The 17132-nt window shown below is 57.1% G+C and overlaps 7 protein-coding genes across 7 annotated transcripts; 6 read left to right on the top strand and 1 right to left on the bottom strand.

The window, feature by feature from the left end:
- Positions 1-194: 194 nt before the first annotated feature.
- On the top strand, positions 195-1287 carry ACA1_215900 (RAP1A, member of RAS oncogene family; the record flags this gene model as incomplete). The annotated part of the gene is made up of 4 exons (XM_004337073.1): positions 195-238; positions 358-426; positions 694-941; positions 1055-1287. The coding sequence occupies 4 exons, from the start codon at positions 195-197 to the stop codon at positions 1285-1287; spliced, it is 594 nt and encodes a 197-aa protein (XP_004337121.1).
- Positions 1288-1602: 315 nt separating this feature from the next.
- ACA1_215910 (sterol desaturaserelated protein) lies at positions 1603-4369 on the top strand (the record flags this gene model as incomplete). The annotated part of the gene is made up of 13 exons (XM_004337074.1): positions 1603-1679; positions 1740-1945; positions 2046-2152; positions 2250-2450; positions 2479-2551; positions 2666-2785; positions 2906-3063; positions 3178-3283; positions 3391-3526; positions 3635-3700; positions 3783-3866; positions 3959-4038; positions 4143-4369. The coding sequence occupies 13 exons, from the start codon at positions 1603-1605 to the stop codon at positions 4367-4369; spliced, it is 1641 nt and encodes a 546-aa protein (XP_004337122.1).
- Positions 4370-5297: 928 nt separating this feature from the next.
- ACA1_215920 (SH3 domain containing protein) lies at positions 5298-8674 on the top strand (the record flags this gene model as incomplete). Its single annotated transcript, XM_004337075.1, has 17 exons — positions 5298-5321; positions 5398-5477; positions 5592-5663; positions 5786-5849; positions 6026-6106; positions 6232-6372; positions 6540-6668; positions 6813-6932; positions 7075-7135; positions 7205-7288; positions 7385-7444; positions 7585-7652; positions 7798-7914; positions 7993-8067; positions 8161-8277; positions 8367-8458; positions 8602-8674. The coding sequence occupies 17 exons, from the start codon at positions 5298-5300 to the stop codon at positions 8672-8674; spliced, it is 1458 nt and encodes a 485-aa protein (XP_004337123.1).
- Positions 8675-8853: 179 nt separating this feature from the next.
- On the bottom strand, positions 8854-11155 carry ACA1_215930 (uncharacterized protein; the record flags this gene model as incomplete). The annotated part of the gene is made up of 9 exons (XM_004337076.1): positions 8854-9221; positions 9320-9434; positions 9544-9612; positions 9735-9915; positions 9990-10078; positions 10250-10344; positions 10433-10592; positions 10752-10918; positions 11035-11155. 9 exons carry the CDS (start codon positions 11153-11155, stop codon positions 8854-8856), a joined length of 1365 nt encoding a protein of 454 aa, XP_004337124.1.
- Positions 11156-11265: 110 nt separating this feature from the next.
- Positions 11266-13662, top strand: ACA1_215940 (uncharacterized protein; the record flags this gene model as incomplete). Its single annotated transcript, XM_004337077.1, has 9 exons — positions 11266-11455; positions 11615-11698; positions 11864-11967; positions 12112-12332; positions 12497-12557; positions 12653-12848; positions 12974-13076; positions 13334-13428; positions 13514-13662. The coding sequence occupies 9 exons, from the start codon at positions 11266-11268 to the stop codon at positions 13660-13662; spliced, it is 1203 nt and encodes a 400-aa protein (XP_004337125.1).
- Positions 13663-13869: 207 nt separating this feature from the next.
- Positions 13870-14519, top strand: ACA1_215950 (uncharacterized protein; the record flags this gene model as incomplete). Its single annotated transcript, XM_004337078.1, has 3 exons — positions 13870-13959; positions 14050-14273; positions 14399-14519. 3 exons carry the CDS (start codon positions 13870-13872, stop codon positions 14517-14519), a joined length of 435 nt encoding a protein of 144 aa, XP_004337126.1.
- A 224-nt stretch (positions 14520-14743) lies between these two features.
- Positions 14744-17053, top strand: ACA1_215960 (uncharacterized protein; the record flags this gene model as incomplete). The annotated part of the gene is made up of 5 exons (XM_004337079.1): positions 14744-15698; positions 15776-15827; positions 15871-16016; positions 16155-16781; positions 16857-17053. 5 exons carry the CDS (start codon positions 14744-14746, stop codon positions 17051-17053), a joined length of 1977 nt encoding a protein of 658 aa, XP_004337127.1.
- Between the last annotated feature and the right edge of the window lie 79 nt (positions 17054-17132).

Consider the following 17132-nt stretch of genomic DNA (forward strand, 5'->3'; position numbering starts at 1 on the left):
TTTCTCCTCCATTTCGTAATGTGGCACGCTACGTTTTTGATCCCATTCATTCAGCGCCATCTCCTTGGCAACCATCTCAAATGTTTAGATTTTGCTCAGCTTTGACTCATTTTCTGACACAATCATCCACTTGTCGCTTCCTCTCCTCGCCCAACAACTATAGAAAGCAGGTGGAGGTCGATGGCAAGCAGGTCATGCTTGAAATCCTCGACACGGCCGGTACCGAGCAGTTCACCGCGTACGCTTGCCATTCCTCACATTCCACTCGCAACAGTTGGGAAATTCCGCAACTGGTGGCGCTGGAATTTGTGGTATGCACGTCGATCTCGCATTCACGCTTCTGCTCGTGGTGTGCAGTATGCGCGACTTGTACATGAAGAACGGCCAGGGCTTCGTCCTTGTATTCTCCATCATTGCCATCTCCACGTACGTCTTCGCCTTCTTCTTTTTCTTTCCCTCTGGGCCGTTTTTCGTTCTTTCTTCACATGATGGTATTTCAAGGTCGCAGAAGAGGCTATTTTTCAATACCTCTACAATGTTGATGCTTATCCAAACTGATTATTTCACACGTTTTGCTCTTTTCGTTTCTGCGCGTTCGCTCTTCTTTTCCTTTGGCTGCACGTCTTTCAACAACTGACTGTTTTCTCCTTGACTCCGACACAACAACAACAACAACAACAACAACAACAACAGATTCAACGACCTGCCCGACCTGCGCGAGCAGATCCTGCGTGTGAAGGACATGGACTCCGTGCCCATGGTGCTGGTCGGCAACAAGTGCGATTTGCAGGACCAGAGGGTGATCTCCACCGACCAGGGCCAGCAGCTGGCCGCCAAGTTCGGCAACTGCTCCTTCCTCGAGTCGTCCGCCAAGACGAAGACCAACGTGAGCGAAATCTTCTACGATCTCATCAGACAGATCAACAGGAACAAGAAGCCCGGTACCCACTCCTTCGTGTCGTGTGTTGTCGTGTGTTGTGTTGTTGTTGTCGTTCATCTTGCTCACGCTCGAAGGTGGTCCTGCTCGTGTGTCTCATTATTCAGATGGCGACAGCGGCGGAAAGAAGAAGAAGTGCCTTCTGTTCTAAAGCAGCTCCAGGCCTGCACGGAACGCTTCATCTATTCCACTCTTCCCCCACCTACTCCCGTTTCCCCCCGATTCATCCCCGGACCCGCCCACGACGACGACAACGACATCAACATCAACCCACCTCTCTCTCACACGCTTTTTGGTCTTCTTCCTCGTCTTCAGTTTGTTTTGACGTGGCGCCTGTGCAACTAGTATAGCATTGTTCTTATATTTATATCCTCCTTCCTCCTCACTCGTACGGGCGAGAGGTGGTGTGCTCCCCCTTATCACGTGATATGATCATACAAGTGGTGTTTGTCAGGGGCTCACAAATAAAAAAAAGCAGCTGTACATGCCCGTCTCCTTCTTTCTCTTCTACTGGGGCCACGACAGGCGCAGAACCCACATCGCGGGCATTTAGAGCCAACCACGCGGGCCGGGTGGTTTTGGGTCCGCCCTTTCTGTTGGTTCGGGCCGAGGCTGAAGACAGCGAGATTGAAGAAGTCACTGACCTTCAACCTTTGCACCCCAACATGACTCGCAAGGCGAAGGAAGCGGCCACGCGGACGGCGACGTCCGCCGGCTCCACGTCCTTCAGCAACCCACTACAGTGCGACTGCTGCAGCTCCCCCCCCCCCAATATGCAGCTCCCCCCAATGCAGGCAGGCAGTGCTGACAATAACAAAAGGGAGCTGGCGCTGCGGGGCGGGCCGCAGGTGGTGGCGGCCGGGCTCGTGGTGGCGGCACACGCCTGGTTCCTGTGGTACCTCCAGGCCGAGTACGAGGCCCTGCCGGACAAGTCCGACCTCGCCAGCGTCACGGACTACGTCGACCTGTGGGTGCCCATTTTCCTCCTCTCCATGTTCGCCGAGGCCGGTACGCATTTTCTGTTTTTTTAACGCAATAATTACTTTTTCCTTTTATATCAAATTCATAATAAATAAAAACACATTTTAATGATATTCTTTCATTGTAGCATGGGCCAAGTACAAGGAGGTCAGGCTCTACCGGGTCAACGACACGCTGAGCTCGCTCTCGCTCGGCGTGCTGTCCCTCCTCACCAAGAAGCTCGCCGCCAAGGCTGTACCCATGCCCCCCCCCACCCAAGCGACCTTGTGATGCTGTTGTGTTGACTCTCGGTCACGTCGTTGGTCGTGTCGTGTCGTGTCGTGTCGTGCAGCTGGCGTTCTTCCCCTACGTGTACGTGTGGGAGCATTTCGCAGTCACGCGCGCCTTCGCCACCAACGGCGCGTTGGCCTGGTGGCTCATGTTCGCGGGCAAGGAGTTCTCCTACTACTGTACGCCGTCGTCACCTCTCCCTATTTTGCCGACGTCAACTGCGAACCCAGCGTTCGCTTATACTCGGACCCACGCCCGTGGCGTACACCACCGCAGGGCTGCATCGGCAGGGTCACACCATCGCCGCGTTCTGGGCCATGCACAGCGTCCACCACTCCTCTGAGGAATACAATCTCGCCGCGGGTAACACGCACGCACGCCACCGCACACGCACACACACCACGACACGCGCACACGAATGCCCATTTCCTACGTTTCTGACTTTTTTTAATATTTTTATAGCGCTGCGCCAGTCAGCCTTGCACTCCTCGGTGTCGTGGCTATACGACCTGCCGCTGGCCCTGTTCTTCCCTCCCGCCCTGTTCGTCATCCACTCACAGTTCAACCTCCTCTATCAGTTCTGGATTCACACCCCTGGTACGCCACCGTCGTCATCGCCATCGTCATCATTTCAGTTTCACTTTTTCCCTCGATGAACGCTCAAGTGCGTCGTGTGTGTTATATGCGTGTCTTATGTGGCTTGCCGATCGCTGTTAGTGATCGGCAAGCTGGGGCCGTTGGAGTACGTGCTCAACACGCCGTCGCAGCATAGGGTGCACCACGGCAAGAACGTGTACTGCATCGACAAGAACTACGGCGGCACCCTGTGCATCTTCGACCGCCTGTTCGGCACCTTCCAGGAGGAGCTCGACCAGGTACGCCCAATTGCCACCCATTTCACCAACAAAACTCAAGGTCGAAATTGAGGGCTGGCCAATGACGCTTGTGTCGCGTGTGTGTGTGTGTGTGCTGTGTGCGTGTGCGTACAGATTCCGATCGTGTACGGCGTGGTGCACCCGATCAATACGTTCAACCCGGTGGAGGCAAACGCCACCAATTGGCGTTACATCGGGGCTAACTTCCTGAACCTAAAGGGTACATTCTCCCTCTCGTGGTCGATTTTAAAAAACATTGCTATTTTTTAAAACATTATGATTTATAATGGACACTTATGCATTAATGATTTATTGATCCTGGGGCAGGATTGCGCAACAAGCTGGGCACGCTGTACTTCGGGCCGGGCTGGATTCCCGGGGCCAGCTCGGGCACGGAGGAGTACCCGATTCCGCCCACCTCGACCGATTCCACCACCAAATATGACCCTCGCGTTCCTGCTGGGTTCGTTTCCTCTCTCTCTCTCCTCTCATTTTTTTACTGCCCTGCTCTATTCACCGCACGCACACATCGCACACACCGCACACACCGCACACACCGCACACGACGCAGGGTGTCGTGGTACATCCTGGCGCAGTTCGGATGGGCGCTCGTCCTGCTTACGGTTGCCATTGATCGGTAAATCGCTCGCCGGCGTGCACACTCTCTGCTCGGACTCAAACTCAACAGCTAAGGTTGAATTTGCGCGCGTACATCCCAGGCTCTCTTCGACGCTCGGTCATACATCTCTGTTTTCGGCCTACATCACCTGGACTCTGCTCAACATCGGAGGCATCAGCGACCGGTAAGGCCATCCCCAAATTTTGCCTGAACCCGAGTGCAGTTGCTCACTCTCCTCTTCGTTCTTCGTTCTTCGTTCTTTTTTCCTGTTCTAAGGAAATCGTGGGCGTTTGCGTCGGAGGTCGTTCGGTTGGTGGCCCTCGTGCCGCTCGGCTCCTTTGCCGTCTCGCTATGGGGTACATATCAGATCTCTTACGCCATTACCGCACAACCACCTAGTGATCTGATATTGTGTCGTGTCGTGTCGTGTGTGTGCATGCATCTTGTGTGGTGCACGCAGATGAGAGTGCGGACTTGGGTCAATGGGCGGCCGGCTTTGCGGCGTGGTCGATCGTCTCGGCACTCTACCTATTCGCCTTCCGGGCCGGCCTGGCGCGACCACTTAAGCCCGCGGAGTTGGGACGCACCAATCGAAAACAAGCACTTATTGACCAGACCGAACAGCACCGCCTCGCGCTTCGGGCATGTCGAGGCCGACCATGCCCAGCCATCATGCCCTCCAGCTAGCCATTTTTTCCTTTTTTCTGCGATAGAGATAGATTTTTAAACCAGCCAGCAGCGTCAATGGCAGGTTGACTGCAGTGCGTGTGCCATAGTCCTTCTGGGGCTGCAACCTTGCCGCACACTGTGCTCGCTGTTCGCCGTGCAAACCCTATTGTGTAGGACGAATGTCCACACGTGACCTCACTCGATATTCGGGTTAGACAACACGCACGCGATTACAGAATTTAACCATTTAAAAATACAACAGACAACATTCAGGCGTCTCTCTTTCTCCCATCAACTGCATGCAACCGCAACAAACCCAAACCTCACTGTGGTGATGTGCTTGTGTTTCGTGAAGGTGAGTGATGGGTAGTGAAGAGTGGAGGTACATATGGGTGGGAGTTCCTGTAGTCGTTGCACAGGCACGTTGGGCTGGCCACGTTGGGTGAGCACACGCCGTGGCCTGGAGCATTCAGCTGATTTCGCCGAGCCAAACGACGCACGTGCATCAGCACTACAGGGCGTGCGGCTGTCTCATGTGAGCGTGTGTCGCGTTTCGCTGTGAGTTGCATGTGGCGACGTGGGGAGTAGGGCACGAGTAGCGCAAGTGCGGGGGCAAGTGGCTCGAATGGCAAGCCGGCTGAGCACCCTTCGGCAACAGTAGTTGTGTGAACAAAAAAAGAATGTGTGGACACAAGTCGTATGAAGTGGTGCGCGCATGGTTACTCTCGGCGGAAGGAGGAAGCTGGCCACAAAGCACGGGCGATCAGCGTTCGACCAACCACCAGAGTGTCGACAGTTACTGCTGTTGGTGGCCAGCGATTGTCGACAATAAGTGTGAGGAGTATTATTGTAAAACAACAGATAGGAAGAAGGAGCTCGCTAATTGAGAGTCGTTCAGGCACGAGAGGGAGTTCAGAATCGTCCATCATTTTTGAATTGCACCGATATGGGATTTTCCGATGAATTATGGGTGCGTGTACTCTTCATCATGCTAGCATGATGATTTTCAATTTACCGAGGCGATTATACGGCTGCAACCATTGCAGGATGGCTTCACGCCGGTGGCGACCAAGGGCAGAGAGGGCAAGAACTTCGTCACCGAGGTCTACAACTTCATGAAGAAACGGTAAGCCGCCGTTTTATTTATATATATTTTTAATAATTGTTATTTCTTTTTTCCTCTTCAGCTAATTTTAATACATAAAAAATGCGGTTAAAACTAAAATAATTATTGCCCTAGGCGGGAGATCGAGCTGGAGTACGCCAAGAAGCTCAACGCCCTCGTCAAATCCGTCAAAGTCGGCGACGCGGGGTACGCCCTGTCGATCTGCTCCGTGATATGTGCGTGTTGTGTGTGGTGTGTTGTGTGTGTGTGTGGTGTGTGTTGTGTGTGCGCTGACCGTTGCTTGTGTGTGTGCGATGTGCATTTTACAGCACGCTCGATAGCGCATGGTGCGTGGTCAAGACTGAAACGGACTCCATTGCCAACGCTCACTCGGTACCTTCTTCAAATTCCTCTGTTGTCTACTCGGTCTGCAACGCGATTCACGTTGTGTTTACTTTATATTTATTTTGTATGTTTATATTTATTGACGCCAACCTATTACCGCACTCCACTCATGCATGTCATTTCTCTCTTACTTTCTCTTATACTGCGGTGTAAAACCACATCAGACGTTCGCTGAGCGTTTGGGAACCGAAGTGGAGACGACACAGAAGAACTGGCTCACCGAAACGGCCAAGACCCGCAAAGAGGTACGACACCCACATGTGTGTCGTTGTGTGTGTGTTGTGTGTGCGCGCTCCGTGAGTGTTGTGTAATACAATGAGTGCCATTTGCGTTGTTTTGGGCCGACGCTGACATAGAGCATGGTCGACAGCTCAAGGCCAACGGAAAGAAGCTGGTGAGCCAGCTGCAGGCCGCGCAGTCTACGGTGGAGAAAGCCAAGGCCAAGTACGAGGGCTCCCGCAAGAAGCAGGACGCCGTGCAGGCCGAGGCCAACGCCGACCCCAACCCCAAGGTTCGCCATCTATTCACTCTCTCACCGCACACGCGCGACCAACGACACACGACAACACACGACACACGATACGGCCAACGACGACACACGACACGGCCAACGACATGGCACGCACGGCACACAACTAGCTTTTAAAACGTTGTTGACGACGAAACCAAACAACACAGAACCAGAAGAAGCTGCAGGCCGAGGTGAAGAACGCTGAGAAGGCCGATGACGAGTACAAGAAGTCAGTCGAGAAGCTCAAGAACATGGAGTCCCGCTTCTACGACTCGGAGATGCCTCAGATTCTCGCGGTATTATTATTATTATATATTTATTACTCTTATTCTTTTGATTATTATTGTTATCATCATCAATTATTAATTACTATTAATTATTAATTCTTATTTTTCTGTGTTCTTTTTATTAATTCAACGTTGCGGGTTTGGGTTGTGCAGGAGCTGCAATCGATGGAGGAGGCGCGAGTGGCGATGATGAAGACCAGCTTCAACTCGTTCGTGATGGCGCAGGCCACCGTGCACCCCGCCATCAAGAGCTCCTGCGAGGCCATGAGCTCGGTACCTATGCCCCCTCCCCACACCCAACGAAGACCTTCATCAGGCCATTCATTCGCTGACGCCATTTGTTGTGCGTGTTGCTGCATGTGCGTGTGCGTGTGTGTGTGCGTGTGCGGTGGTGCGTGTGCGTGTGCGATCGTAGGCGGCTGCCAGCATCAATGTCGACAGTGATGTCCGTGGATTTATCTCGAGCAACAAGACCGGTGCGCTCTCTTCCACGCGCCACGCGTCGTACAGCAATTAAATTGATATTAATTTGTAATTTAATGCAGGCAAGACGCCACCCCCGCGCACCGAGTACGAGGCCTACGATTCGGCCCTGGGCGCCTGCAAGCCCGCCCCCGGGTCCTCCCAGTGTACGCCACTTATCTCGATTCGCTCTTTTCGCGAAGTTTGTCCGCTCACGCGCGTGTCGTGCTGTGTGCGTGTGCGTGTGCGTCGCGTTGCTCCAGCATTCTCGTCGTTCCCCACTTCCTCTCCCGCCAGCTCCGGCTCGTTCGCCGCGCCCATGAGTACCTCACACTGGCTAATTCCCTACTGAGCCTGATACCGCGCTAACGGTCGTGTGTGTGTGTGTGTGTGTGTGTGTGTGTGTGTGTTGTGTCATGCGTACGTTCATAATCATCATCATCATCATCATCATCGAGTGCAGCCAGATCAGCGCCGCCATCCTCATCGACGCCGACCTACTCCGCCCCCTCCAACCACAGCTCACCCCTGGTACGCCCCCCCCCCGAACAGCCCCCTCTTTTTACCTCGTGCCCGCTCGCTCAGTCTTGATTGTGTCTCGTGGTGTGTGGTGTGATGTGATGTGGCGTGTGGCGTGTGTCGTGTCGCGTGTGTCGTGTTATGTGTCGTGGTGCAGGCTGCGTCGGCGCCGATGAGCGGCGGTGACGAGGCCACGATCATGGTGAAGGCCCAGTACGCCTACACCACCTCCGAACCCAACGAGCTCTCCTTCACCGAAGGCGCCCTCATCAAGGTCTCTCCTCGCTTGATCTTTTCTTTTTCTTTTCTTTTCTTTTCTCCCAATCTCATTTATTTATTTCCACCACCACAGGTGACGTACCAGGACGACAGCGGCTGGTGGGAGGGCGAGCTCAACGGTCGCGTCGGCGTCTTCCCCTCCAATCACGTACGGCCAGCGGCAGCGCCACCTTAAGGCAGGAGCCAACCCCGCTCTAACGCGCGCGTGCCGTGCGTGTTTGTGGCTGCGGCCGCCGTGCAGGTAACGGTCATCTCGGGCGGAGGCGGCTCGCTGTCGACGCCGGCGCCCATGTCGCCGGGCGCGTCGGACAGCTACGACTCCACCGGCGGCGGCGAACAAAAGTTTGACCAGTGCAAGGTGCGTTGTGTGGTTGTGTAGTAATGCAGCAGCAGCAGCTGCTGTTGTGTGTCTCACGGGCGGCCATCGATGTCTGTGCCACACGACAGGCGCTGTACGCCTACAAGGCCGAGGACGAGGACGAGCTGACCATCTCCGAGGGCGACATCCTCACCATCGAAGACGAGGACGACGAGGGCTGGTATGCGAAACATGATGCGTGCATTCTTATTCATGATTTATTTTTTATGATTTTTTAACATCCACCCACCTGTTGTGGTGGTGGTGGGAATGTTTGGACTGAAACATTTTATTTTCTTCCCTCTTTTCTCTTTCTGTGCGCAGGTACTACGGCAGGAACGCGCAGGGCGCCTATGGCAAGTTCCCGTCGAACTACGTCGAACTGCTCCAGTATTGATTGCGGATCGATCTTCCCGCTGCCGGCGCGTGTGTGCGCCAGCCACCACCTACACTACTACGGCTTTTTGGCTTTCGTCACACACACGTTCTCTTTTTTTCCTCTGCAGAACGTAGCAACAATACACTGTATCATCACTCTCAACAACCAACAACAGCTTTGATCGTCATTGTAACACATTACAGCTGGGCGAGATAGACGGTCTCAGGGGCGACGGCCGAGCGGGGCTGCTGGGGCGCCAGTGGTGGGAGCCCGTGGTCGTCGGCCGTGGAGGCGGCGGCGCGTTGGTGTCGGTGGACGTTGAAGGCGACGTTGCCCGCGTGGAGGATGATGCCGTGCTCGGCCTCGAAGGCCTGCTCGAGCCCGGCCACCTCGTCGATGGTGGCCGCGGCGTCGAGGGCGTCGAGGTACCCCGCGAACGAATCGATCCGGCGCTGCTCGGCGTCCAGGGCCACCAGCGACGCGTCGTCTCCAACGAGGCCCTCCAGCTTCTCCACTATCCGCTGCAGGCTCGCCTTCCTCTCCGCAAAATTGAGAATCGTGTCTCCTATTTAAACCGAGAAAAAGCGTGTGAGACACGACACGCACCACCGCACACGACACGACAACGACACACGACACAGCCGATGACGGGGAGGGACTGACCGATGGCCTCGAGGAGTGGTGGCTCGTTGGAGAAGAGGAGGCCGAGGTCGGCCTTCCGTCGCTTGTATCGCAGCTCCGCCCTGACCTTGGCCTTGTCCACCGGCTCCAGCTCCTCCTGTGCGCGGCCAACCCCCCTTCAGCACTTGCTCCACCACTGCAGCAACCGCACGACACACACACGACACACGCGACACGACACGCGCGACACAGAGTGAAGAGGGTACCTCGACATCTTCTTCCTCGGGAGCGTCTGGAAGGCCCGTGTCGTCCGCCTCCTCCTCGCTCTCCACCGCCTGCTGTTGGCCCATGGGCAGAAGAAACGTGTGTCAGTCTCATCACACTTCATTCGTGTCGTGTCGTGTCGTGTCGTGTCGTGTCGTGTCGTGTCGTCGCGGGAGGGAGGTAAAAGTCGTACGTGAGGGCGGCGGAGCATGGCGCGGGCGTTGTGTGGTTCGGCGAGCAGGCGCTCGAGGATGTCGGGGCAGCACAGCCGCAGGTGGAGCAGGAACAGCGACCCGGCCGCCGCCACGGGCACCCCGCACCCGGGACACGTCTCCATCCACACCATCCGCTCCTTCACACTCTCTGTCGGCCCTCTGCGCTTTTTGGTTAGTTGGACCGTCGCACACGACACGACACGACACGACACGCACGGCGCGGTAGAGCGTACCTTTGGGTGGGTTCGGCGGGTTGGGCTTGGGCGCCGACGGTGGAGGTGGTACGCGAGGCCTGCGACGTCGAGAGACCCGACGCCGAGACCTGGCCGCCGCTCACGATCGCTGGTGTCGTGTGTGTGCGTGTGCGTGTGTGGTGTTGGGCATTGCTGACGTCAGCACATATTTAAAATTTCAGGTGGTGGGGGGCAGTGGTGCCTTGTGCGATGGACTCGCGGTGGGCGCGGCGCTGGCCCAGGGGCAGGTAGGCGCCCACCTCGGCCGTGCCCTTCACGAACGGATGCTCGCGGTACAGGTGCGACTCGTTGCCCCGCCGCTGCACGTCGTTCATGTGAATGTAGCACAGATACCCTGATTAACACGACACACACGCGCGCGCGTGCCACGGTGAGTGCGTGTGTCGTGTGTGTCGTGTCGTGCGGGAGGGGGAGGGGGGAACCGTTGCGGGTGCAGCAGGACCGGCAGCGGAGGAAGTCGCACTCGCGGTTGGCCTTCTTGCGGCACCCGGGTCCGCTGCACATGGCCACGTCGCCCTCCTGCACCGCAGCGGCCGCCGCAGCCGCGGCCATCGGAATCTGCAGACCAGCCGGCAGGTGTGGCTGCGCAGCCATGCACACGGGTTAGTGCTAGCACGGAACACACACCACACTGTACACACGCCGCACACACGCCGCTCACACGACACATGACACACACACACACACCACACACATCGCGCACACCGCGCACACAGCATGAGGAAAGATGGTTGGGCGTACGCGAGGAAAGTCGACGGGGCGGCTGAGTTTGCGTGGCGTTTCGATGATCTCGCGCAGGGCATCGTTCTGGAGCTGCACGATGAGTTCGGGCTTATTCTCCTTCACGGCCTGCAGCACCAGCCGCATCTGCCGCTTCATCTCCGGCTTTGTCACCTTCGGCTGGATGCCTGCACATGCGGCGTCAACAAAATGATATTTTTTAAATATATATCAATTAATCTCCACTTCTCATTAGATCAATTCTCGTGAGATTGAATAATTGATTGGGGGGATTTTACTTTACCTTTGCTTTCGAGGTACGCCGAGAGCTCCTCCTTTGTGTAATTCTTGAGTTCATCCGGTATCAGCGTTTCGATAGGCGGCAGCAGAGACAAGTCGACCACCTCATGCCTTCGCCTCTTCATCTTCTCTTCTTATGTTTTTTACAACCTTTTTGCTTTTCGTAACGGCTACTTTTCCTTTTTATTGTTTTACATAAAAAAAATAATTCACATTTATTGATTTGGAGCTAAAGATGAGGAGCGCAGGGGTGGGGAATCCGAACGCTGCTGCGCGGCTAGAGGGTCGCGAGAGCGGCTTCGATGGCATTGGCGCTCCAGGCAGGCCCTGGGGGCTGGGGGCTGGCCGGCCCTTGGCCACAGGCGCCACTGGCGGCCCGCCCTCCATTCCCTGGGACGTGCTCCTGGGCATACAGCCCGTCACTGGTGCCTCTCATCTCTCATCTCTCTCTTTCTCCATCTCTTACGCAGAATTCAGATTTCATTGAGATGGCAGCTGCGATTTTATGATTCTACAAATATTGAATGCATGCATGGCTCATGATCCGCGTGCTGCTGTGACGTCGGCTCTTGCGTGCGGTGCAGGCGTGTTCAACACGGTCACGATACGGCACAGGCTGCATCTTTTCGTCAACCGAGCGACTCGCTGTATGGCCTCTGGGAATACCTGTGGGGTCTGTGCCTCCCTTCGTTCTTAGCACATCAAGACACGCACGGCACACGGCACACGGCACACGGCACACGGCACACGGCACACGGCACACGGCACACGGCACACGGCACACGGCACGCGGCACGCGCTCACTTGTCTACTGCTGTTCGCTATAGCTCCAGCCCCGCCACGGACGCCGGAGAGCAGGCAGCGGAAGTCGTTCGCGGAGGTCTGGCTTCTGCCGCACCGGTCCTCCCTCTTCATGTTCCTCTACCAGGCCATCGAGGTGCGCCCCGTCCCCCGTTAGACTTTCTAACGCACACGCACCACCGCACACGCACCACCGCACACGCATACACACGCACACGCGCCACACGCACACTCGAGAAGTAGAAGCATTAATCCTGTTGTGTCGTGTGCGGTCGTGCAGGGCTGGTTGCTGCTCTGGTTGACGGACCGGGCGCACAAGCTGGTGAAGGGCTGTCTCTCGCTGGTGCCCCGCCTCTCCGCGTCTCCCGCTCCGTCGCCGCCTTCTCCTCCCACTTCTCCGCTCCTCCCGCCCACTGCTCTGGTCGTCGCCTCCGCCTCTTCTCCCGCCGCCTCCTTCGACTGGGTCCTCTACGGCGCAGTCCGCTCCGTTCTCTATCCTTTGTGCGCGCCCACGTTTTATATCGTATTTCATTATCATTTTTTATTTATTTATTTATTGGTATTCACGATTTCGTTTTTGGTTTTTGGTTTTGTTTTTGTACTTGTAATTTTTGTTATTATTGTTATTTTTATTATGAGGTGTGACCTGACTTGCTCTCTTGCAGTGTTGTGGCAGTGTCGCATCCCTTCTCTATCGTTCGCACCGTTTTTCTCGTAAAGGGCGAGGTACGCGTACCTCCACTCGCAACCGTCCGTCCCTACACGTACACTAAGCCGCACACGCACCACCGCACACGCACCACCGCACACGCACGCACCAGTTGTTGGCCGACGGAATTCGGGAATCGTTTATCGCGGTGATGCCTTCGCGGGAGGCTTCCGTCTACGGGCGGAGCTACTGGGCGCATGTCGTCTCTGGGCTGGCCGACTTTTGGCTGAGCGAGCTCGTCTACCGAGCCAGCCTGCCCCTGCTCCAGCGCCATTTCCCCAATCTCTTCCCACCGCCGCAACCTCTCGGTATACACCCTCGCCGCACACAACACACAAGACACACGCACACGCCGCACACAACACGTGCACGCGCCGCACACTCTCAATTCCTTCCTCCTCACCGCAATGTGGTGTGTTGCGACGTTTTGTAGTGCGACTGGTGCAGGTGGATGAGATGCTGGAGAGCCGGCAAGCGCGCAAGGCCACCAAGATACGAAGGAATCTCGCCATCGCCTCCCTCCGATTCTTTTCCGGGTATGCAGGCGGCACACGGCACACGGCACACGGCACACGGCACACGGCACACGGCACACGGCACACGGCACACGGCACACGGCACACGGCACACGGCACACGGCACACGGCACACGGCACACGGCACACGGCACACGGCACACGGCACACGGCACACGGCACACGGCACACGGCAACTCACATAATCGCGCGCGGCGTCAAACCTCCAGGTTCCTCGGGCGTACGCTGGCGTTTCCTTTGTCGACGCTGCGGTACAGGCTGGAAGCGCAGGGCTGCAGCTCGCTGTGCGAGGTGAGCCACGACGGCCTCGTCTCATGCTTGAGATCAGTCCTGGACGACGAGGGCTTTTCAGGTACGGCAGTGGGTGACACACGCACGACACACGCACACACAACACACACAGATTTGCGTCTTTGCTGACATCGCCACACACGCAGGGTTGTATCGAGGGTTTCGGGCGCACTGCGTCTCACTGGTGGCGCAGTCGATTTGGATGGCCGGCGTGTTCGGCCTGAGCCATCTGTCGCGCAAGATGGACAGCCTGCTGGGCCTCGACGAAGACGATGAAGACTTCCTCGACGACTGACCCTCCCATCCCCTGAACCACACCACTCAGCCTCGCGCCAGACCAGAAAGCGAGCGCTTGCGTGCGGCGGAATCTTCACACGCTCGTTCTCCCCAATGGCGGTCGGACAAGAGAAACTGCAAACGCGTGCGCACCGTCGGAGTTTGTTTTTTTGTGTATTAAACGCAGAGTTGTCTGTCGCCCTCTTCTTCACCACCACCACCAAACATGATGAAGCTTCCCTCGACCGTCTTGCTCGCCGCGCTGGGGCTCGTGCTGCTCCTGTGCCTGCCCGCCGTACTGGCCGACCGCTGCGGCGTAAGTGGCCCCTAAAACAATAATTAAAACCACCGCACACGCACACGCGGGCTAACCAGGAGTGTCTCGCCCACACCACACGGCACACAGGGAAACTGTCCGTCGAACAATTGCAACAGCTGCCCGTGCGGCACTACCCCGGCCTACACGGACGTTGCGTCGGCCTGCCGTCGCTTCAATGGGTGGAGCCAGTCGTGCTGCGAGTGCATCATTCGCCACGAGAGCGGCGGCAACCTGCACGCCGTCAACCACAACCGCGGAGGCAGCAATGATGTCGGCCTATGGCAGATCAACGACATGAACTGGAGCTCTTGGTGCGACCTTCACTTCATTTCAATTCTAAATTGCATATATATGTTTTTCCTTTGTTGTTTTCTTTATGACCTTTCGGTGGCAAGTCGCTGAAGCGTTACCACTCTCTTGTGTTCCCCATGTTTAGCAATGGCGGACATGCCCCTTGCGACCTGGAGAGCAACCTGAAGTGCGCCATCAAGGTGTGGGGCTGGGGCCACAACTCCTTCCGCCTGTGGTCCACCTGCAAGGCCTGCGGCTGCTGCTAGACCACCAGAGAGAGAGAGACATCAGCGCTTTGACCCCGTTTGAGAAAAAAACCTTATTTTGATGGTTTTGCAGATAAGGCAAACATGTTTGGGTATGGAAAAGGAAAGAAATCGGAAACTAGAAGAAGAAAGGTATCAAAAACCTGTTCGTTCTCTTCGGTTTCGAACGTGATCCTACGGTCGGGTTCCCGAACATCTGCCGAAGGTCAAAGACGAAGACGAAGATGAAGATGAGTCCAATGCGAGCGAATTCACTAGGGAGCATCTTCATCTCTGTGGCTGCCGCGTTCGCGGTGATGGCCGCGGTGGTGATCCCCGCCGCGGAAGGGTGGAGCGCCATGTCCCCCGATCCCTGCTCGTCCACCAACTCGACCCTCTTCGACTTCCAGCCCTACAACGACGACTTTGGCTACCTGGGTCCGGACTGGGCGACCTGCGTGGGAAACGCCTACACGGGGCTCACCAAAGTCTACAGCTTTGGGTACTACCTGCGCCTGGGCATCGCCTACCCCGTGTACCCGATCTACGCCCACATCATCGACCCGACCGCCTCCCCCCGGGTCATCGCCGAGGTGCTCGTCGGCGACTACACGGTGCTGGGCAGCTCGCCCACCAACAACGTGTTCCACATGCCGGTCTTCCCCGATCCACCCACGCTGGACCCGGCCAAGACCTACTACCTGGTCTTCTGCGCCAACGGCTCGCACCCGGTGTCGGGGTTCGGCGCCAGTTGGTACGTGCCCTCGACCAACGCCCTGGCCAATGGGGTGATGTGCAACACGGGGCGCTTGTGCGCCACCTCGGGCACGTTCAACACCATCAACTGGGCCTTCACCATGCAGATCAACTACACCTGCACACCGCCCAGCCCTTCTCCGACGCCCTCGCGCACCGCTTCGCCGACTGTCACGCCCTCCATCACGCCCACCACCACGCCCACCAACTCGCCGACGCCGTCGATCTCGACGAGCCCGACCACTACTCCCACAAACTCCCCCAGCCAGTCGCCGACCTCCTCTGTCACGCCCACGCAGACGCCGTCGCCCACCAACTCGCCCACCAACTCGCCGACGAATTCGCCGACGAGTTCCCCCACCTCCACACCGAGCCCGACCAACTCGCCCACCTCGTCGCCCACAAGCACGCCGACCACCACGCCGACCACCACTCCCACACCTAGTCCGACCAACACGCCCACCCCATCGCCCACACGAACGCCGACCACCACACCCACCTCCTCGCCCTCCCCATCTCAGACGCCCACCAGCACGCCGTCGAACTCCCAGTCGCCCACCCAGTCGCCCACCAGTTCACGCACTCCGTCGCCTACTGGAACCGCGAGCCCGACCAGTTCCCGAACGCCCACGTCGAGTCCCACCACATCGGTCACGCCCAGCGCGTCTCCCCTCTACCTCGAGTCGGAGCCCTCCGACGAGGTGACGGTTCCCGTGCTGCAGTTCACTCTCGGTAGTTCCGAGGTGGTCATCGTGCCCAAAGGTAAGCTTGAGTTTGTGCTGCTGGTTGCCACGCAACTGCCGGTTGCTGACTTTCCGTGCTCCAACCTGTGTGTTGTGTGTGTTGTGTGTGTATTGTGTGTTGGTGTGTGTTGTGTGTGTGTGTGTGTGTGTGTTACAGACGACCAGGGAAACGTGCAGAGTGACACGACAGTGAGCGTGAGCCTGGCACAGATGCTCGAGCTTACCGACGAGGACATCGTCGTCGTGATCGGCGCCGTCAGCGATGGGTCGTGGTCGCAGGTTGTCGACAACGACCTGGGCGCCTCCGCGTCGTACCTGTTCTCCGCCGGGATCGACACCACCACCGCGCTGGGCGTCAACATTCCCAACGAGGCCCGCATCGAGCTCCAGTACTACATGTTCAACTCGGAGACGCAGCTTTCGGTGGGCAACGTGGCCTTCAATGCGCTGCCGTCGTTCGCCAAGTTCACCATCCGCATCTTTGACTGGCCGTGGCGCTCGTCGCCGGAAGACCACAGGATCGAGTTTCACATGAAGATCGACCCGCCCTTCACGAGCTTCGTGGAGCAGACCAACACGCCCAACGTGACCACCTACGTGCTCGCGGGCCAGTACCCTGCCGTCGCGGGCCAGCCCAACACGACGTCGGCGCTGCGGCTGCTCAACACGGTCGAGATCGACGGCGAGCAGGTGGAGTCTGGCGTGAGCTTCCTGATGAACACCGATTCCTCGGAGCTGATGCTCTACTTCAACTACTTTGAGTCGACACTGGTCTACGATCCCGGTACACACTCCCAGTCGCGGTTACATTCCTGGGTGGCCACAACACGGTCACTGACACACGTTTGCTCTCTCGCAGATGTGGGCGTGCAAGTGCCCAGCACGGGCAGGCGCGGTGGCGAGGACATCGTGCTCATCGTCTGCTTGACCGTAATTTTGCCCATCTTTGCCTTGTTCGCCTTCATCTCGCTGCTGCTCGTGGGCGTGGCCCTCGTCAAGCAGCGCGGCCGAGAAAACGCGACCCGCAAAGCCACCTTGCCCATGCACGACCTCTAACAACCTCTCCCGAGCTACCCACACGACTTACTGTTCTCTCCATTCTATTCATACACGCATCATTTTTCCAACAATATGG

This window comes from Acanthamoeba castellanii (genome assembly GCF_000313135.1).
Source record: "Acanthamoeba castellanii str. Neff unplaced genomic scaffold scf7180000084758, whole genome shotgun sequence".
In the NCBI taxonomy this organism is placed as follows: domain Eukaryota; phylum Discosea; order Longamoebia; family Acanthamoebidae; genus Acanthamoeba; species Acanthamoeba castellanii.